The sequence below is a fragment of the Schistocerca serialis genome, chromosome 3 (genome assembly GCF_023864345.2).
Source record: "Schistocerca serialis cubense isolate TAMUIC-IGC-003099 chromosome 3, iqSchSeri2.2, whole genome shotgun sequence".
Classification (NCBI taxonomy): Eukaryota; Metazoa; Arthropoda; class Insecta; order Orthoptera; family Acrididae; genus Schistocerca; species Schistocerca serialis.
The window spans coordinates 191,481,711-191,504,663 of record NC_064640.1 but is presented as its reverse complement, the minus strand read 5'-3'; the positions used below and the strand labels follow the sequence as shown (position 1 = coordinate 191,504,663).

The following is a 22,953-nucleotide window of genomic DNA, read 5'->3' as shown; positions in this document are numbered from 1 at the left end:
ACACAGCGCATCGTTGTTATGTTTTGCAGTTCCATATAAAAATCGCAAATTGCTTTCCAGCATCTGACCTACTATAAGGGGCAATCAAAAAGTTCTATTTGGGGGCACTGCTGTAGCATATGTTCAATGTATCATGACTCCAATGCAGGTATATAAGCACTGACATGTAGGCAAAGGATTAGTTTGTCATGTGTGTCTCTCTGACATGCATGCAGTAAATGCGGGTACGGGAACTATGGTGATGTTACTACTAAATGTGTCAAAACAGGACCAATGTGCTGCAATTCTTTTCTTGGCTGCTGAAGGACAAGCACTGGTAGCCATTCTAACAACCCTACCACAACAAAGGTCAAAATTTTAATAACGATTGTGGTGTTGCTCACGCTGCTAAATACTGCATTATCGGGCAACAACAGTCATATTATGTGGCAGGTGTCATTAGAGCACAGTTAATAGTCATTTCATATAATAATGAAAAAACTAGGCACTCATCTTTTTGTGTTTCCCTAGCTGGTCTCGTCATAAAATCATGGCTCAATCGTTGAAAATCTAGGTGGTTATGATTCCAAGCTTGGATGCAAAGAGGCCTAGGTTTTATTCTGCTATATTCAAAAGTTTTGTAGATGCGCTTCACAAACCATTCATGGAGATTAAACCTTTCAAAGTTAGCATAATAGTGATGTAAAAAAAGTAATCAGCACTCCGAATTTAAGTTACACTTCCTTTTAATTGCTTTTATTGCAATATCACGTAACACACAAAACATCACTTCACAATACAAAACATACTTGAAAACATCTTCCTCACATTTTATAAGCCAACTTCAATATGCATCTTTCCAACATGATGTCCAAGACTTCACCTTCTCGAGGTCTGACTCTTTAACAACTTAACAACTAACTAACTGATAATCGCTTACGCGCCCAAAAATCAGAGTTACAAGTATGTCAAAGATCATAGTGACAAAAGAAAGAATACACATAAGAATAATATCATTCCAATATAAACATATTGATGCATCACAAATGAAATAAAATCTGAATGTTGTCTCAGAAATATGTTAACCACTTTACAGAAACACAGTAGAATATTATTGGTATCGAGAGGTTCAGGTGAGGTGCCGTAATGGTTACGTAATTCAAGTACCATTACAACATCCACTAGAGAATGGACAATGTGTATGGGGCAGCACATCTGTCAAAAACCACTGTTGCGAATAGTGAGCCAAGTTCTGTGCTGGTCATGATTAGACACAACAGGCAGGTTGATATGGGAGGCCAGCCTCATCCATTATGGTCAAGTGGGACATGATTGAGCACTTGTCATATAATCCTGATCATTCCCCATGTGATTATCAGTCCCTTAAAGAAGGCCGTCAAGGGGTGATGGTTCTTATTGAACAAGTATGCGCAGTAGGCAGTTACATACTTCTTCACACAGCATGACACGGTGTTTTACCAAATGGGTATCTTCAACCTTGTGTGCTGGTGGGATGATTGCCTCAGTGCTCATGGTGATTTTGCCTGATTAGCATACTGATGCTGGACTACATGGCCAAATATCATTTTTTTATTTTATTGGACATTTCAGGTAGGTGATAAACTGCTATTGAGATTACATTTTTTTTACTTATAATCCCAGAATAGTACTTCTTATTATTCTTCAGTATTTACCACAATAATGGAAAGTTCTTGGTAGAATATAAATTATGGAAAGAATAAAGGTAACAACTTATGCTATAGTTGAGTGGTTAATAGGCACTTACAAAAGATCACTCAATGCCTCAACTGTATGGTGAGTTGTTACCTCTACTCCTTCCAGTATTCACCAGTTACTTCTTTTCTTCAGGAGATTTAGCTTTTGCTTCTGTGCACAATGGTTTATATATTTAATGAATTGATTATCATTTTTGTTTCTATAGAAGCTAATTGCTGATGTTAATTATCTAAATGCATCCGCATACACAAGGGTCCTATGTTACAAGTACATTGTTGTACAAAAGGTAATTTATGGAGGCAATAAGAATCACAATTTCACTCAGTTCTGTTGTCTCTCAGTACTGCACCATGTCTTGCAGGACAGGAGAGAAACACTGAGGAAATGGGGAGAGGGGAAGAGTTTGAGTGTGAGTGTGTGTGTGTGCGTGAGAGAGAGAGAGAGAGAGAGATGTGACCAGTGGTTACCTTTACTACTCCTATTCTGTGAAATGCACTGAAACTGGCACTTGTAGTTCTGATCAATAATATTCTTTGATGTGTTTGACAATGATTTATTGTTGTAATGAAGTTTTTTAGAGATTAGACAACATACCACTTCTGCACTTCAGCATTCTATTGACTCATGGTTTTTTTCATTATGAACTGATTGTCACCATTATCAGTTCTTTAATATTTCATTAACATTTGTTTATAACATCAAATAAAGATACATACCCTATTTGTCTGTAGTAATATTCTTATTTTCTCATGGCTAGAATTTACAGGGTTATTAATGACAGTTTCTGGAAATTTGTATATTCTTTACTCTATTAACGAAAATAATTGTTGTTTTTGTTTCTGTGTAGGTTTACTGTGTGATTCTTGACATGATGTCAGTCACCTTTGTGGACCCTTCATCTACAAAAACACTCTTAGCAATCTTTGCAGACCTTGAGAGTAAAGCAGTTTTATTTTGCATAGCAGACTGTTCAGGTAAGTCATGGAACGCTATCACCTTTGTGTGTACAATCTGGTATTTATTTATTTATCGTATTATTGCTTACAATTTCGACATGCACCACCTGGAATCTAATGCGGGTCAGATTTTCTCATAGCTACAGAAAGTTGTATACAAGTACTTGTAACATTCACATCAAGATTAGTAATTTAAGCATTTTTAATAATTACTGAAATTAATGATAAAGGGAATATAAGATTTAAAAAAAATAATAAATAAAAAGGGAAAACATCCAAAACCCTTAAATCATGATACTACAATTATTAATCATCTACTGAGTCACCAGTTGCTGGGAACAGCATGCTAAATCTCTATATTTGGAGTTCCAGGAATCCCAAGCCTTCCCCAAGCAATCACAAATCCACTATGCATCAGCCCTGAGATAGGACTGCAGGTGAGCTAGTGTCATCTTCCACAGTCCCAGTAGAGTCAACCAACAAAATCTAACAGATTCACCACATTACCACCCTCACAGTCTGCTCTTGCTGGGAGACCCATGTATGTCACCTTTAAGTTCCCATTCATTTTGCTGCTTCTGCCATAGATGCCACATTTGTTGGTCACATATCCACTACTTCTGTTCTTCCTCTGTGTAGAAATTAATTATGGTGTCTGTGAATCCTCACTCACTGTATTCAATTCAGCATTATCACTTAAAACTGTGTTTCTCTTAGGCTGTAAATATTTTCTAAGTTCCCTTCCAAATGTCTTATTTGCTACCTCATTCACCTGATACCATTTGTCTTTGTCTCTAACAACGTCACTTAGTGCACCAGTGTCAGTTATCTGAGTCCACAAATCTTTGTAGGCTGGCCATTCTAGTACAATATGATGTGGTGTACCAATGTCACCACATGCACACATATTTGTTGGATGTGTATTTATCCCATATAAATGTTCAGGGTACGGTCCATGGCCTGTCAGGCACTCAATAATGCCTCTAGATGGATTTACATGCTTCATAAACATCCTCTCCTTGATGTTTGGAAATTTACCATATGCTCTGTGACCACTTGTGCACTTTCCATAATTTTAATTCTTGTTTGGTTGTTATTTCCAGACCCATTATCTCTCTCATCTTGGGAAGGTTCCCTTTGTGAAGCCATTAGTGAGACCCTCTGTATCTGACTAATATTCATTGCACACACTTGTAATATGACTAATAGTGCCTCCACCAATGTTGTCCCAAACATTCCTGTGAGCCTCAGCAGCATATTCCTCTGTGTACACCTTAGGATTAACTTGTATTGATTATATCACAATTTGTGTGCCCAAATGTCACTGGCAGATCCTGTAATAGCAGTGAGGTTTGCCTAAGCTGTTGCAAAGGGATCTTAAAGTCATTACTATGCATCATTGATTGATGGCGTCCTTGCCATGCACTAAATTGTTTTATGGGGATGTTAGCGTAAACACAAAAAGATCGTAACTTCGCGAAGTCGCGCTTAGGCTTAAATTTTGTAAACGTGTTTGTTGCTTGTTTCACGGTAATTTAACTAGTTTCTCGGTAACAAATAAGTAAACTACCATAAATAGTGTATAACTTCATTGTTTTAATACAGATTTCAGAAAAACAGCGTAACTTTGTATCAGAAAATTGCCTATATACATTTGTTTATAGGCCTAATTCTCGTAACGTTTTTGGAGAATCAAAGTTAAAGTATCTCGTTTAACTGTCCTTTTTTTCATTCCATCGAGTGAAATATATAATAAATAGTGTATACCTTCATTGTTTTAATACAGATCTCAGAAAAACAGCGGAATTTTAAATCGGAAACTTGCTTATATACATTTGTGAATAGGCTTAATTCTTGTAACGTCTTTTTTGATTTTCGGTAATTTAATTGATTTATTCTAGCTAAAGTATTATTTTTGCCATGAGTGAGAAGTGCCTGACTTGCCGTAGAATTGTTAGTTCCGGGGTTTGGTGTGATGGATGTAGTAGTTTTTTTCACTGGGGGGACTGCAGTGGCGTGGGTGTTGGGAAAGTGGATCAGGCTCATCAGTGGTTATGTAGGATTTGCAGCAGAGATAGGAAGATAGTGGAACAGGAGGGGAAAATTGCTGCCCTTCAGGCTGAGCCAGATCAGGCTAGGGAAGATCTGGACAGGTTAAGGAGGGAGAAGGGCAAAGAGAGGTGGGAAGTGGCAACAGGTAGCAGAAGGAACACGCCTCGAACTAAGTCTGACAGTTTTGTGGTGAATGTCAAAAATGAGTTTGACCTATTGCTTCAGTTAGAAACTGATGAGCCTCAAGCAGAGGTAGGTGTAGACAGGACACAACAAACTTTCAATAGGAAATTGAAAAAGAATGTAGGAAAGTCATCGAAAAGGAAGAAAGTTTTGTTGTTAGGCAGTTCTCATGCCAGAGGTGTAGGCCAACTTCTGCAGGAGGAATTAGGACCAGAATACCAGGTCACAAATTTTTTCAAACCAAGTGCTAGTCTGGATCCGGTGACAGAGGATTTAGGTTCACTCTGTAAAGGATTTACCAGGGAAGACACCGTGGTTATTGTGGGAGGGCCAGGGAACAGCATCGACAGAGATCCTGGGTACAGTATAGAGTGTGACCTGGTAAAGATTGCGTCGGCATCGAGACACACCAATGTTGAATTTGTATCTGTCCTGAGACGCCATGACTGGCCTCATTTGAACTCTTCTGTTGGGAGAGTTAATTTGGAGTTGGAACGGCTGCTTGGGTCGGGTGCGGGGGCTCATATTGGTGTGGTTCCTGTTGATTATCTCAGTAGGTGGGACTATACCAGGCACGGCCTACATCTCAACAGGAAAGGGAAGGGGAAACTGGCTGGGGTAATAGCAGGAAATTTAAGGGGCACTGCCATGAATGGTAAAATACCAGTGGTTACAGGTGTTGGAGCAGCACCTTTTTTAGGATAGGTAAGACAGAAAGATGTAAAGTTCTACGAGAGGTCAGGATTGAAACAAATCTTCAGTTTAGGAAAGAAATTAAACAGCACAATTCTAGCACATTGGATCACCAATCACAGCTATCAATTATAAATTTTCACCAATCACCAGAAATTTTATCTCCACCAAGTTGTATCTCAGTCCTAGGTAATTGCATTGACGAATTAAAGTCACCCAACCCAGTTGACATAATCTGCCTCTCTGAACACCGTGTGACCACTGGTATAGGAACTAGGCCTAAGCACAATGAGAAACTCAGACAGGAGAGTACTGCAAATGTTAGAATAAGGAAAGGTTCTCATAAAAGTATAATTAAAAATAATGTAAGTATATTTCATCAAAATATTGGGAGTTTAAAGAATAAAGTAGATGAGCTTCTGGTTTGTTTAGAAGATTTAGAAGCTGAGAATGAAATAGATATACTATGCCTGTCTGAGCATCACATTGTTACTGATATGGATAAGGTAAATGTAAGTGGATATAAGCTCTCTGCACATGTAATGAGAGAAAATACAGAGAAAGGAGGAGTTGCCATATATGTCAAAAGTTATCATTGTGCAAAAAGTATAGAAACAAAAACGTTTTGTGTAGAGAAACATATAGAAGCATGTGCCTGTGAGCTTAAATTAAATAAAGGCACATTTATAATTGTAACTGTATATAGGTCCCCATCAGGAAATTTTCATCTATTTCTGAAAAATTTGGACTCCTTGTTGTGCTATCTGTCAGACAGGGGGAAGCAAATTATTATTTGTGGGGACTTCAATGTAGATTCTCTGAAAGAGGGTAATAGGAAAAATGACCTTGAAGTATTACTCGGTTCTTTCAATTTGACACCCGTTATTGATTTTCCTACTCGGGTGGTAAAGGATAGCAGCTCACTGATAGATAACTTCTTTATAGACCAAGATAAGTTTAACCAGATAAATGCTCAGCCTGTTGAGAATGGTCTTTCTGATCATGGTGCACAGCTAGTTACAATATATGACATAGCTCCATTCAGCAATACTAAACAGTCCTCCAAAGTAGTATGTTCAGTCAACGATTTAACAATTGCAAATTTCAGTGAAAGCCTACAGCAGTTAGACTGGGATGAGGTGTACCATGAACCTGATGCCAATTTAAAATATAATTTATTTCATGACATTTTTGTAAATGCATTTGAAAACTGCTTCCCCAAGAAAATAGTTAAATATACTCATAAGGAACCTTGTAACAAACCATGGCTTACTAAGGGTATAAAAATATCTTGTAACCGGAAAAGGGAAATGTATCTGACAGCAAGAAAGAGTAGTGACCCAGAAACTATCAAAAATTATAAAAACTACTGTGTTATATTAAGAAAAGTTATTAAAAAATCCAGGAGTATGTGTATCATGTCTGAAATCAGCAACTCTGATAATAAAATTAAAACAATTTGGAATATTATTAAAAGAGAAACAGGTCAACCAAGAGCAGAGGAAGACAATATTACCATCAAATTGAATGAAAACTTTACGAACAAAAAGTCAGAAGTTGAAAATATTTTTAATAATCATTTTCTAAATGTTGTGGATATAGTAGGATTCAGGTGTTCATTAGAAGATGCTAGGCTGTTAATTTGATACAATTGAAATCTCACCCACTTCTCCCTCTGAAATTAGGAAAATAATAAACTTGCTTAAAAGCAAGAACTCACATGGAATTGATGGCATTTCCAGCAAAATACTAAAAGCTTGTTCTCAACAGATAAGTAAGATTCTCAGCCACCTGTGTAATAGCTCTCTGGAACAGGGCATTTTCCCTGATAGACTGAAATATGCTATTGTTATACCTTTGCATAAAAAGGGGTATAGATCTGATGTCAACAATTACCGTCCAATCTCCGTTCTAACAGCTTTATCCAAAATTTTTGAGAAAGTAATGTATTCAAGAGTAGCTTCACATATCTGTAAAAATGAAGTACTAACAAAATGCCAGTTTGGTTTCCAGAAAGGTTTCTCAACAGAAAATGCAATATATGCTTTCACCAGTCCAATTTTGAATGATCTGAATAACTGAACACCACCCATTGGGATTTTTTGTGATCTCTCAAAGGCTTTTGATTGTGTAAATCATGAAATTCTGCTAGACAAGCTCAAGTATTGTGGCATGAGTGGGACAGTGCACAAATGGTTTAATTCGTACCTAACTGGAAGAGTGCAGAAAGTTGAAATAAGTAGTTCTCGTAACATGCAAAGATCAGCACATTCCTCAAACTGGGGAACTATCAAGAATGGGGTTCCACAAGGGTCAGTCTTAGGTCCTTTGTTGTTCTTATTGTATATTAATGACTTGCCATTCTATATTCATGAAGAGGCAAAGTTAGTTCTCTTTGCTGATGATACAAGTATAGTAATCACACCTGACAAACAAGAATTAACTGATGAAATTGTCAATACTGTCTTTCAGAAAATTACTAAGTGGTTCCTTGTAAACGGCCTCTCACTGAATTTTGATAAGACACAGTACATACAGTTCCGTACAGTGAATGGTATGACACCATTAATAAAAATAGACCTTAATCAGAAGCATATAGCTATGGTAGAATATTCCAAATTTTTAGGTGTGTCCATTGATGAGAGATTAAATTGGAAGAAACACATTGATGATCTGCTGAAACGTTTGAGTTCAGCTACTTATGCAATAAGGGTCATTGCAAATTTTGGTGATAAACATCTTAGTAAATTAGCTTACTACGCCTATTTTCACTCATTGCTTTCATATGGCATCATATTTTGGGGTAATTCATCACTGAGGAATAAAGTATTTATTGCACAAAAGCGTGTAATCAGAATAATAGCTGGAGTCCACCCAAGATCATCCTGCAGACATTTATTTAAGGGTCTTGGGATATTCACAGTAGCTTCTCAGTATATATACTCTCTTATGAAATTTGTTATTAACAACCAAATTCAAAAGTAATAGCAGTGTGCATAACTACAATACTAGGAGAAAGGATGATCTTCACTATTCAAGATTAAATCTAACTTTGGCACAGAAAGGGGTGAATTATACTGGCACTAAAGTCTTCGGTCACTTACCAAATAGTATCAAAAGTCTGACAGATAACCAACAAGTATTTAAGAAGAAATTAAAAGAATTTCTGAATGACAACTCCTCCTACTCCATAGAGGAATTTTTAGATATAAATTAAGAAAAAAAAGAAAAAAATATTAAAAAAATAAAAAAAAATAAAAATAAAAAATAAAGAAAAACAAAAAACACAAAAAAATAAAGTTGTTATATTAACTTAAGTATGTTGTTAAATTAACCTAATTGTGTCATGTATTGGAAAATTCGACTCGGTCCACATCATTACGAAATATCGTATTCATGATCCATGGAACTAGTATTAATCTAATCTAATCTAATCTAATATAATCTATATAATTTAATCAATTTTTTAGCCAGAGTAAATACAGTTCTTTTTGCAGAGTCTTTTGACTCTTACCAATACTTCAACATTTGTCTAATGTTGTATGCCTGGATTGAAGGTTTTCTTGTGTTATAATGCTAGATAATGAAATAGCATAAATATAAATACTATGAATTATATGTATATGAAAATAGTTGATACAGGGGTAGACAAAAATATCGAAACACCAAAAACACAAAATATTAGGCCCTACCATGCCTAATACAAAGTGGAAAACACATTGGCATTCAGAACAGCTTCTAGTTATCTCAGAATGGGTAGATACAGGTCCTGTACATTTTTCAGGGAAATCGTATACCATTATTCCTCCAAAATAATGGCAAGTTCAGGTACTTTTTCTCAAAGTAGACTACAAGGGCTCAGTAATATTGAGATGTGTTGACTGTGGTGGCCAGGAGAGATGCTTAAGTTCATCCTCATTATCACAAAAGCAGTCATGGATGATGCAAGCTGTGTGTCATCTTAGAATACTGCATCACCATTGGGGAATAAACATTGTACCATAGGATGGACCTGATCAGCCAAAATTGTCACATAATCCTTGGCAATAATGCAACCATGAGACTAACCATGCATCCCATGTGATACCACAATATGGCTGCCAAAATTATTACCAAATCTCCGTCACATTTCCATTTCATTCTTGGGACGTAAACTTGGACAAATGTTGGTAACAGTGTAGATCAAGACTCATATGACCAAATGACTTCCTTCGATTGGTGCCTAGTCTGGGTTTTATGGCTTTGGAACCACATTTTCCTGTTATGGGCATTTGTATCACTGATGAGTGCCTCTGGAATTCCAGATTGGCCAGCAGTCCTCTGCTTGTGAAACTCCCTAAATGTTGATTTGGTGCTGTCAGGATTTGCAAGTATGATTGGCAATTCTGCAGTGACTTTTGCAGCTGTCCTCATCTTATTTTTTGTCACAATCCTCTTCATTGACCATCAATAACAATAATACAACACACACTTTCATTTTCATTGTGACTTAGCAGATGATGTTTTTTTTACCTTTCTTGTATGCAGTATAAAACTGTAGTATGGCACCTCTTGAAACACCAAACACTCTGGCCACCTTGGTTACGAAAGCACTAACAACCTGCCCACATTTGAATTCACCAGCTACACAGAACACTGTTTTGACCACAACTATCACTTGCAATGTATTGATGACACTGTACTGATGCCATCACATACAACAGCACAATGTAGAGACTTGGCTAGCATCTGAATCTATGGTAAAGCATGAATTTCTCATGGTGTTTCCATATTTTGTTCTAAACCATGTAGGTATTTTAAGAAGGATGATTATTTGTTGCACTTCTGCACTGTCTCTCCTTCAGACAGCAAGCAAACTAATCAACAAACATGTAATATGCCCCTTCCCCCTTCTTTCTATTGGCATTTTGGGGACTAGGTGGATTGAAGTAAACAGTGGACAACTCTAAAGACAAAATTGTGATGAAGAAATTATTTTGAAATGTTGAAAGTTAGAAAGTAAACATGTTTTTAATTAACAATCATGAAAACCACTCTGCATGTTGGCAACAGTGCAGACATATCATACATATCTACATTGATTTTCAACAGATTCACAATTTTAAACAATTACTGCTTGTCTTAACGTAAGTGAAATGTGAAGGGATGACTAACAACATGTCCAATGAATTTACAGTGTCACAGTATGAAGACATAAATGAGTCCATGGTTCTATCTATTAATGCAACAGGTGACAGCACACATGGCAGAATCAGACATGTATGTGAGATTTTAAGAGTAATTTTCCCATTCTCACATTTCCAATAAATACACAATATAGCAATAAACTGTATAATCTAGTTTATTAGGCCCACCACTGTGAGATGATTGTCATGGATGAACCTTGTTGTGTTTCACATGTTATCCAGTTGTTACTCACTGTGGAAACATTTCAAAGGATTGTTTCTCATTATGTCAAGAGTGGAAATAACAGTTGTGGGTTCCTCTGCACCATTTTTTCATTCCTTACATAATCTTTTCTTAGTTCAATGAACTCAGCTACAGAATAAAAAATAAGATAATCACTCGGAGCACCCACCAGTAATTATTAGTGATAAAAATAGATTTTGTTTTAAAGAGTAAGTGGATTAGATGACTGTTGTATACCTAATGGACGTACCAACACAATCAGTATTCATGTCTGTTTCAAGATTTTGCAGTGGGATAATGTTTGCAACATGTGGTGACTGTTCCACATACCACTTAGATGGTCTAGTGTAGGCTATGTTCATGTGTGATAACCTGGTGTACCTGAGCTGGGAACAGATTTTATTTGCTTCTGTCACCACTATCGGCTTCTGTGGTGGAATATGTATTTCAAAGAATAAGGATATTGGTTTAACCACATGAATGACAAGGATGATAAAAATCCCTAGGAGGCTGGTGTGAGTGTTAGGATGGGGGAAGTCACGAATAAGATGAAAATGAAGAAAGGTGAGATGTGAGCTGTTGAGATAAAACAGATGATAGTGATAACTGTCAATAGTATCCCCATTTTGAATTCATTAAGATCTAGTGGGGCCTGCAAGAAATGTGCTGATCTTGAAATAGAAATCTATTTAGGTGGAACAAGTGTATTGCAACAGACTGTCATAGTAGAATTGCACTGTACCCTTATTTTAACAAGAGAGTTGTAACTTGCAAAGAACTAGTACACACCACCATACTACAACTGGAGGAGGCCTGGGTATCTTTCATAATGTGTTACAAGATCCTGAGAGACAAAGTGGATTTGGTGCATCTGCTTTGTGTATCTGCCACAGCCAACTATGTAATACAGTTTTTTCTTTTCTGTACACCAATGCTTCAGTGTTTCCAGTCTTTCCACTGGCCTTCAGTCACTGTTGGAGCAGTCCTTAACATTTTGTGGTTGAAAGCTGGAAACAGCACTGGCAGCTGTCATGGATTGCCTCTGGCCATATTAGTAGTTTTGGACATTGTGAAAACTGTAAATGGAGAGTTGGAGAAAGTAGTGACTTCAGTTCAAAAAAAAATATTTATGAAATCTTATGGGACTTAACTGCTAAGGTCATCAGTCCCTAAGCTTACACACTACTTAACCTAAATTATCCTAAGGACAAACACACACACACACACACACACACACACACACACACACACACACACACACACCATGCCTGAGGGAGGACGAACCTCCGCCGGGACCAGGCGCACAGTCCGTGAGTGCAGCGCCTTAGACCGCTCGGCTAATCCTGCGCTCGGTTCTCGCATTTGACACTCAGATGTTGTTTGACTGTAGTGAAGATGCTTTCATTCGTCTAGAGGTGCTATCCCATATTCTGAATCCATGAGGCACTGGAAGTGTCAAATGTTTGGTCACACTATATTTGCTTATGGAGGCAAAGCAATGTGTTCTCACCTGATCCACATGTCAAGATGATCATATTCTTCCCCTGCAGGTTGCGAGACATTTATCAGATGTTGTGTAAGTACTGTGTTCTTTCCCAAGAAGTTCTTTCAGAAACAACATTACTAAATGAACATATTATGAAATAGCAAGCAAGGCATTTAAAGCAATGCATCCCTCAGTGTTTGCAGTATTATTTGCTTTAGCTCTGAAGATTGTTGCAAAGCTGCTTAGTAGAACACAGAGAAAATGTGATTATTAAGCAGATACCATCAGTGCCTGCCAAGTAATGCTTGTAGACACCAGCTATGAATTTCATTGATCACCACCAATTAAACCAAACCAAAGGCAAAGGCAAAGGCAACTAAACAAGTTTCTGGACAGGAGCCCCATCAGACATAAGCAATGTTTCTCCATCTCCAGCCCCACCCCATTTTCCCAAAAAAGGAACACAGTTTAAGTGCAGGCTTCCAAATACTCCATCAACTGAGAATGGTCTTGAAATGAAGCTTACCCTTTCCACATTTTGCACCCATTGCTAAAACATGATGATGAAGATGAATGGAATGCAAATGAGTGTGGGAAGTGTAGAATAATTCAAGCACTCTACAAAGAGAAGATCTTTATGCTTCTGTTGTCAGAAAAGAAATTTTACAAATACTGTTGCACCTATACTAAGAAGTCAATCTGTGCAGAATGGATGCTCTTGATGACAGGAGAGAGGTAGGATAGGAGTGCTTGTTAATAACATGTACCACTTATCAAGAGGTCACACTTGCAACCAGACCAAAAGCAGCTGTTGTAAGGATGTACATGACACTGAATAATATTGTGATTTTTTTACCTGTCATTGCATGACTATCTGAGAATGTCAGACAACTGCCCCATACACTCTTAGTATCATGTTACAGAGAGCATCATTCTCACAGAGGAATGAGGTGTTCTCAGCAAATCACCTGCTGTTGTGAAAAATGCTCTGTGAGGATTTGATAATGATTTTCACTGTAGTGACCAGTTCCCAATATGAAACTATAGTGCCTGCAACTAAGCTAACTGTATGTTCAGCTGGATGAATGGAATACTGTATTTCCAACTGGCTGTGTTTCAACACTGCAACAATGTCTGGCATATGAATATCACATTACTAATCTGATCACCAAGTTGTTGAAGCATCCATCCAAAATTCGGCCTATGAGCATAGAAGGCAGTTTGTTCATAGTGTAGCTGGATGGCATTGCAAAGATTCATTAGCAAAAAACGTTACAACCCTTCCAGTTGTAATAGTGGAGGCCAAGATTAGTCAGTTAGTTACTTTCCTGTTCCATAGATTATATCCACAGTAAATCATAATGATGTGGAATAAGTCACTCCACATTAGAAATTATTTCATAAATATGCCTACATGTTGATCATTTACTATTTTATTATTATTATTATTATTATTATTAAATAGACAGATGTGAATTAGTAATTCCTATCCTCCAAAGTTTACAAATTACAGTAATAGAAATTCTTCTATGAAACAGGAGAAACTTTTTAAGTTTGTTTTCAAATTTTAGTTTGCTGTCTATCAGATATTTTATATCACTGGATTAGTGATCAAAAATTTTAGTTCCAGCATTGTACAGCCCTTTTGGTGCTAAAGACAACCTTGATGTTGAGCAATGAATATAATTTTTATTTCTGGCATTGTAATTATGTACTTCATTGTTCCTTTTGAACTGCAGTGGATTTTTTACAACAAACTTCATGAGGGAATAAATATACTGTGACGTTATAGTCAGACTGCCCAACTCCTTAAACATATGTCTACAGGATGAATGTGGGTGAGCACCACATCTTCTTATAGCATATTTTTGAGCAGTGAAGACTTATTTTCATAAAGCTGACTTACCCCAAAATATTATTCCATATAACATTGTTGAATGAAATATGCAAAATATGTCAACTTACTGATTTGTATCTCTCCAAGATTTTTAGTGGTTCTACGTGCAAATGTGGCTGCACTATGTTGTTTTAGAAGTTGCAAGATGTGCTTTTTCCAGTTTAAATTGTCATCAATATAGACACCTATGAATTTTGAAGTTTGCACACTATTTATTATTTCATCACCATGTGTTACACTAATCATTGGTGTAGTACTCCTATAAGTACAGAACTGAATATATTGTGTTTTTTTAAAATTGATAAGACCATTTACAGAAAAACAGTCAGTGATACTTTTAAGAACCCCATTCAGCATTTCTTCTGTTGCTGTATGTTGGCTTGGATTGATTACAATACCAGTTTCATCTGCAAAAAGGACTAATTCTGCTTTTTATGTATTAGATGGAAGATTGTTTAAATACATGAGAAACAATAGCAGACCTAAGACAGAGCCTTGCAGAGCCCTTACATAATATGAGCAAAGTCAATTCAATTATTCACCACTTTTAGATGAGGTCACAACCCCAGGATAGAAGCAAAACTTTGGGCCCCAGTCCATCATAGTTAAAAATATCTTGGCTTATGCATAACTTTAGTCCAGCCCTTGTAGTATTTGGCGACTGTGTAATAATTTATGTTATTTGTTTAAAATGGCCATTGTCATAATTGTACATTATGCTATGGATCAATACCTTAAGAAGTTGAGATGATTATCTTAGCCTTGTCATCATGTTGATCTGTGCATTATCATCTTTGGGAATCAGTAATGTACATGAAAATGGGCTTATAACCCAAAATCTAGGTTTTGCAATAACATTAATAATAAATTGTGAAACAAGGCTAAAAACAGTGTTTGTTTAGCTATATAATTCCTTTACAATCAGAAGAATCACCTCTGATTACATGGCTGAATTACTAGGTTCAACTTTCTGCGTTGGTTGGCTACTCTATCAATCCCATAAAACTTCAACTTATCTAGAAGAGCATTGTGATTCACACGATCAAATGTCTTAGATAGAACACAGGAAATACAAGTCAGCACTATTTCGTTATTTAATATGTGTAAAATTTGGTGAGCAAACATGTAAATGGCATTTGCAGTAGAGCAATTCTTCTGAAATCCAAACTGTGATTTACTGAGAATATTATTGTTGTTCAGGTGACGTACTGTTCTAGGATACATCACTTTCTCGAAAATTTTGGAAACTGTCAGTAGTGAAACAGGTTGGTAGTTATTGACATCTCTTATCAATTTTCTTAAAGAGGGGTTTAATACTGTTATATGGCTTATATATCTGTACATAGATGCTGGAATTTAGAGTTCATGTTAGTCAAGTGGCTAGCATTCGAGTTTTGTAAAATGAGTGTGTATGAGGTGATGATTTGACTCCTGCTCAAACATATTTTTTTCATCACTGGTCATATTATTTAATGTATATGACATTTGAGAGGTAATATAATTTTAAAAAACATGTGTATTTATTTGCATGAAGTTTTAGTGAATTTCATGTTATTTGACTACTTACCATTTTTAGTTAATTTTAATTATTAGAAGAAACATATTTATAACTATTGACAAGTAAACGAAGAAACACATTGCGTTTTCCCGAAAATGTATGCCTGTTGTGATTTGCGAAATCCCTTATACATGCGATCTGGTAAGATACCTGGAAATGTTTTGCATCTCGATGCTTCAAGCTGCAGTCACAGAGCTAGGCACCATCTACCAGTTAACCTGCATACACAACCCTCTTACAAAGCGCAAACGCTAACCACTTGACCTCACTGACTTCTTATGGCTGGTACCTTTGCACAGATACATCAGTTACATAATACACGTGTAAAACTTCTCTTGCAATTTTGTTGGAAATTGCCATAGTAGTGCACCTTACTACTTGAATATTATGTTGTTCTGCTGGCCTACCAAAGTTTGAAGTAAATCCATGACCCCATTGTCAAGGCCTCCTCTTGTCAGTATTATTGAGCCCTTGTGGTCTAATCAGGAGAGAAAGGGTGCATGATCACTATTCATCGTCATCATAGTTATCTGAAGTTGCCACTATTTTGCAGGAAGAATGGTATAAGATTTGCTTTAAAACCATACAGGATCTGTATTTATCCATTTTGAAATTATGGGAAACTGTTTCAAATGCCAACGGTTATCCTACACCATATAAGACTTGATAATGTGTTATGTTTTTCATGTTTTTATATTTTTGACCATCCCCTGTATAATGCACAAAAATAGTTAAACATGTTTTAAAAGAGACACTGTTCCTCATTTAAAACCTGATAAGGTTTCTCCAGTGTTGCTTAACTTTAATAAGAACAGATGTATACATGTTTCAACATGTTAATTCTATGACAATTAATTTCAAGCTGTTACTGGAAATCTTGAGTATAGGAAATTTAAATTTAAGTTGACAGACACCAGACAAGTTAATGTGCTAGTGTAATCTCTGTCTGAGATCTGTCTGCATAAAAAATAATGTTGGTTACTTTTCATTTTATTGCCTTGATTATTTAGACTGAATTTCAAGAGTGATAGGACTCACTGTTAAATTTATTGAATGTTTTAAGCTCTCTCTCTGATTAGCTGCTGTAAAACCTGTCTAGTTTGGGACAATTGTCAGATATAATAGTATTTTTAATCTGACTTTTACTGATTGTCATCACTACTACAGGGCTATTACAAATGATTGAAGCGATTTCATAAATTCACTGTAGCTCCATTCATTGACATATGGTCACGACACACTACAGATACGTAGAAAAACTCATAAAGTTTTGTTCGGCTGAAGCCGCACTTCAGGTTTCTGCCGCCAGAGCGCTCGAGAGTGCAGTGAGACAAAATAGCGACAGGAGCCGAGAAAGCGTATGTCGTGCTTGAAATGCACTCACATCAGTCAGTCATAACAGTGCAACGACACTTCAGGACGAAGTTCAACAAAGATCCACCAACTGCTAACTCCATTCGGTGATGATATGCGCAGTTTAAAGCATCTGGATGCCTCTGTAAGGGGAAATCAACGGGTCGGCCTGCAGTGAGTGAAGAAACAGTTGAACGCGTGCGGGCAAGTTTCACGCATAGCCTGCGGAAGTCGACGAATAAAGCAAGCAGGGAGCTAAACGTACCACAGCCGACGGTTTGGAAAATCTTACGGAAAAGGCTAAAGCAAAAGCCTTACCGTTTACAATTGCTACAAGCCCTGACACTCGATGACAAAGTCAAACGCTTTGAATTTTCGGCGCGGTTGCAACAGCTCATGGAAGAGGATGCGTTCAGTGCGAAACTTGTTTTCAGTGATGAAGCAACATTTTTTCTTAATGGTGAAGTGAACAGACACAATGTGCAAATCTGTGCGGTAGAGAATCCTCATGCATTCGTGCAGCAAATTCGCAATTCACCAAAAGTTAACGTGTTTTGTGCAATCTCACGGTTTAAAGTTTATGGCCCCTTTTTCTTCTGCGAAAAAAACGTTACAGGACACGTGTATCTGGACATGCTGGAAAATTGGCTCATGCCACAACTGGAGACCGACAGCGCCGACTTCATCTTTCAACAGGATGGTGCTTCACCACACTTCCATCATGATGTTCGGCATTTCTTAAACAGGAGATTGGAAAACCGATGGATCGGTCGTGGTGGAGATCATGATCAGCAATTCATGTCATGGCCTTCATGCTCTCCCAACTTAACCCCATGCGATTTATTTCTGTGGGGTTATGTGAAAGATTCAGTGTTTAAACCTCCTCTACCAAGAAATGTGCCAGAACTGCGAGCTCGCATCAACGATGCTTTCGAACTCATTGATGGTGACATGCTGCGCCGAGTGTGGGAGGAACTTGATTATCGGCTTGATGTCTGCTGAATCACTAAAGGGGCACATATCGAACATTTGTGAATGCCTAAAAAAAACTTTTTGAGTTTTTATGTGTGTGCAAAGCATTGTGAAAATATCTCAAATAATAAAGTTATTGTAGAGCTGTGAAATTGCTTCAATCATTTGTAATAACCCTGTATGTATTATAGGCAGTAAACATGAATTTTATAGAAGTCAGAAAAAATCAGTGATAAATCAGTTTTCTGTTGTTTGCTTTATATTTAACATGCATCTTCTTTTACAGCAACTGTTTATGAAAGGCTGGTTCACTGCAGCTTTTTTGAAGACTTTCCAGAAACACAAGTGTTTCCAACGGTTCATGATGCTGTGCTGTATGCAAATCAAACAGTTCCTACTGAAAATAGGTGACAAAGGTTGAACAGGCAGAGAACAATGTGTGTGTCCTACAATTAGATTCTAGGTTCCTGTAGGCTGTGAAAACAAATGTACTTAAGAATGTGAAAACTATTTATATTTTATAATGGCCAATGACAGAAAATACAATTTTTGTTTGTAACAAAAGTGTTCATTTAATATTAGGATTATGTTTTCTATTATCCTTATGATGATTTAAGTAATTTCACCTCTCTACATATCCTTAGCCTTGTTTGTCTCACAGCATAACAAAAACCAGCAAACAAATTAATGTGCTGACTAGAAGACAGGTTTGTGTGTGAAACAAACCTCTATAAGTTGGTTTGAGGTAATGTGATCCTGTGACAGTGTAGCTTTGACAGCAGGGGTGAGAGCTGCAGTCTCTCTCTGTACGTGGCCTGACAATACACTAAAACAGAAGAGACTATTATTGTAACTGAGTATTGAAGATCTGTAAATGTTTCTTAGAATAAGTCTTTACTGCAGAAGGCTTCAAAATTCTTGTCAATTTTTGATAACTTTTTCATCAGGCCAGAGCATTTAAAGTAGCAGTGATAAATTTGAGAAACATATGCAGAGTATGCCAGACATTGATACACTATATTTAAATTTTGGGGCCCACACAAAACTTGTAAATAAGTGTTTGTCCAAATCTAAAATTGCTAGTGTTGATATCTTTGGGATAAACATGAGTATTTATAAAAGGGTGATATAGATAATAAACTTAAGTCTACAAATATATCAACTGCATGTAGGTTCAGTCATTTGGTAAATTCTGGCATTATCTTAAAAGCAGGTCCTTCCACGTGGAAGGTCAGAAATTGCAAACTTCAGAGAACACACTACAATGAAAACACCACAATAGTTTGAAGAAATTTTATACATCTTGAAAAGTTATAATTCTGTATGAAGCAGATGATATGAAACTTGAAAAGTACTTCTAAAAGTGCTGTATGAAAACTACCTGCTGGCACTGACTGTGGAAGTGATCACAATTTGCTGTCCACCAAAATGTGGATTATGCTCAAATCCACTGAAAAGAGCAGAGAAAAACGACTAAGATTCACAAACAATGAAGCTCTTTGGAAATTTGGCAAGCTCATAGGGCCAAGACTTCACATCAGTCATGATGTCACACCAACATCACAAACATGGGACCAAATGGAGGAGGTTGTTTCCTCATCACTGTCAACATCAGAATGAACAAATACTTTAAAACATTCTTGTATGTCACAGTCCGCATTACAATTAATTCAAGAGAGAAGTGATTGGAGAGAAGTGTTTGGAAGAAAACTGATATATCCATACTACCCAGGGTCAAGACAGATATAAGAACCTGTGCAGAGAGATGAAACAGAATGTTGAGAATGGGAATCCATTCAGAGACAAGGAATATGTTGGTGTGAGGTGAAAAGTTGGCACTGTGAAAAGTTGTATTTTGGAATTAGCAACAGTATGGACAATTAAGGAGTGGAGCAACTTACATCGAACCCTACAATCTTACCCAGTGAAGTAGAGAACATAATTCAACATCTGAAGAACTATAAATCCCATGTTTACCTTTAAGGTCTTGGGAGATTATCAAATAAATGCTACAGGAAGGTGTTGATGTGCTGCATTCATTGTGAACAAGAATATGGGAAACAGTGGAGTGGCCAGAAGACTAGTCAAAGTCTCTCTTCATCCCACTACACAAGAAAGAGTCAATGAGGAACTGCTCTAGCTACAGAACTATTACTCTCATATTCCATGAAGCAAAATGTTGTTCTACATCTTTAAGCAGCATTTGAAGCTGTACATTCAGCTTCACATACCAACAGAGCAAACTTTTTTTTCAACATATGACAAATAACCAAGAAATCATGAGCATTGTGTGTTCCTGTTTCATATGCTTTCTTGACTAAAGGAAAACCTTGACTGTGTTGTCTGGAGACAGTTGTGGCAGGTTCTTGCAGAGTTCGGTGTTCCACTACACTTGAGAGTATTGGTCATAAGTGTATACAACAATCGCTTCACAGCTGTAAGGACAAGTGCTGACATGTCTGATTTCATTAGTGTATCAAAGGGCCTCAGACAGGTTTGTGTCCTATCATGCCAACATCAGTGCACAGTATGCTTTTAGATGCACTTGATAGTTGGGCTACAGGCATCTCATTTGGTGGTAGAACTATTAACCTCCATTTTGCTGATGACACCATATTTTTAGCAATCAGCAAAGATGAACATACTGAGCTACTAACAAAAGTAAAGGACATTAGAGTATCATGTGAATTAGACATTAACATCAGCAAGTCCAAACTCATAACTGATCGAGGGGCACAGGTTCAACCCACAGGTCAATTGAAGGAACTGGAAGTTATGAATTCTTTCATCAATCTTGAGTCAACCATAGGTGACAGGGGAAGCTGTGAAAAGAAGATGGATCACACTAGGGTGAATGGCTATGAAGTAGCTCACCAAAATCTGACAGAACAAAGTGATAATGAACAGCACAAATGTCTGGCCTGTTGAAATGCTCATGTTTTCCATCTTATGTGTATGGTTATGAAATATGAACCTTAAGGGCAGAGACAAGCAGTGTATCAATGCATTTGAGCTTTGGTATGAATGTAAATGCCATGTGGCTAGGGCCTCCTGTCAGGTAGACCATTCGCCTGGTGCAAGTCTTTCGAGTTGACACCACTTTGGCGACTTGCGTGTCAATGGGGATGAAATGATGATGACAAGGACAACACAACACCCAGTCCCTGAGTGGAGAAAATCTCTGACCCAGCTGGGAATCGAACTGAGGCTGTTAGGCATGACATTTCGTCGCACTGACCACTCATCTACCAGGAGTGGACTGAGCTTTGGTGTTGGCAGAGGATGCTGCAAGTAAAATGAAAAAGGGAAGTAGGAGTAATCCACTGAATTACAGACCCATATCACTAACTAAAAAAATGGCTCTGAGCACTGTGGGACTTAACAGCAGAGGTCATCAGTCCCCTAGAACTTAGAACTACTTAAACCTAACTAACCTAAGGACATCTCACACATCTGTGCCTGAGGTAGGATTCAAACCTGCGACCATAACGAGTGCGCGGTTCCAGACTGAAGCGCCTAGAACTGCTCGGCCACTCCGGCCGGCTATCACTAACATCTATTTGCAGATGGGTTTTAGAACATATACTGTATTTGAACATTATGAAGTATCTTGAACAAAGCAATTTATTGACACAGTCAACACGGAGTCAGAAAATATCATTCACGTGAAACACAACTATCTCTTTACACTCACGAAGTAATGAGTGTGGGTGTGGGATCCACATTAGGTGGGACTGACAGATGACACCAAGAAGTACAAAGATGGGCAGTTCATTTTGTATTATTGTTAAATAGGAGAGATAGTGCCACAGACATGATATGTGAATTGGGGTTGCAATCATTACGATAAAGGCGTTTTTCATTGCGACGGGAACTTGTCATTAAATTTCAGTCACCAGTTTTCTCCTCCAATGGCGAAAACATTCTGTTGGCACCCACCTACATAGGGAGAAATGATCATCATGATAAAATAAGAGAAATCGGGGCTCGCACAGAAAAATTTAAGTGCATGTTTTTCCTGCGCGCAATTCAAGACTGGAACAGTAGAGAGACAGCTTTAAGGTGGTTCATTGAACCCTCTGCCAGGCACTTTATTGTGAATAGCAGAGTAATCACATAGATGTATATGTGACATAGATGAACTGAAAGAACAACAAATGTGTCCATTATTGGACAACTCATCATCTCCAAGTGCATTTCTTCTCATGTCAACCAAAAAATTCTCCAGTTCTTCAGTCATATTGTGAGAAAAGATAGAGAAAATCTAGACAAAATAATTGAGGAAGGGAAGATTGAGGACAAGAGACTGAGGGAAAGAGCAGTGAGCTGGGGGTGATCAAATCAAGATCTTCTCCAGTGTACCTCTTCAATAGCCTCTAAGAGAAGACGGTAACCATTCAGGATGGACACAGTTGGTTCATGGGGTCACGATGTTCAGCAATGAGTACAATGACTTGTGGTGGTGACTTGCATGAATGAATGACATGCAGCAGATAAGTCAGAACTTACCAACACTGAAAATATAAATGTTGGCAAGAAAAAGACTTGATCTCTTTCTGTTACTACGGATGGACAGCAGTCACATACAAAATTGCAGGAACAGTATTTACCAAAACACAGAGACACAAAAATAATCAGAAATGTGTACACTTTCAGTAAACGTGATGAGCATGTGAAG

The 22,953-nt window shown here is 37.4% G+C and overlaps 1 protein-coding gene across 5 annotated transcripts in view; it reads left to right on the top strand.

Moving 5' to 3' along the window:
* The window catches only part of LOC126469899 (sulfate transporter-like), a 483,509-nt gene extending 464,670 nt beyond the window's left edge, over positions 1 to 18,839 (top strand). For all 5 annotated transcript variants that reach the window (XM_050097243.1, XM_050097247.1, XM_050097244.1 and 2 more), the window contains exons 13-14: positions 2,564 to 2,690; positions 18,562 to 18,839. In XM_050097243.1, the coding sequence (XP_049953200.1) occupies positions 2,564 to 2,690; positions 18,562 to 18,686 (252 nt within the window). In that variant the 3' untranslated portion in view covers positions 18,687 to 18,839. The remainder of the gene's footprint in view (positions 1 to 2,563; positions 2,691 to 18,561) is intronic.
* The last annotated feature ends 4,114 nt before the right edge of the window (positions 18,840 to 22,953 follow it).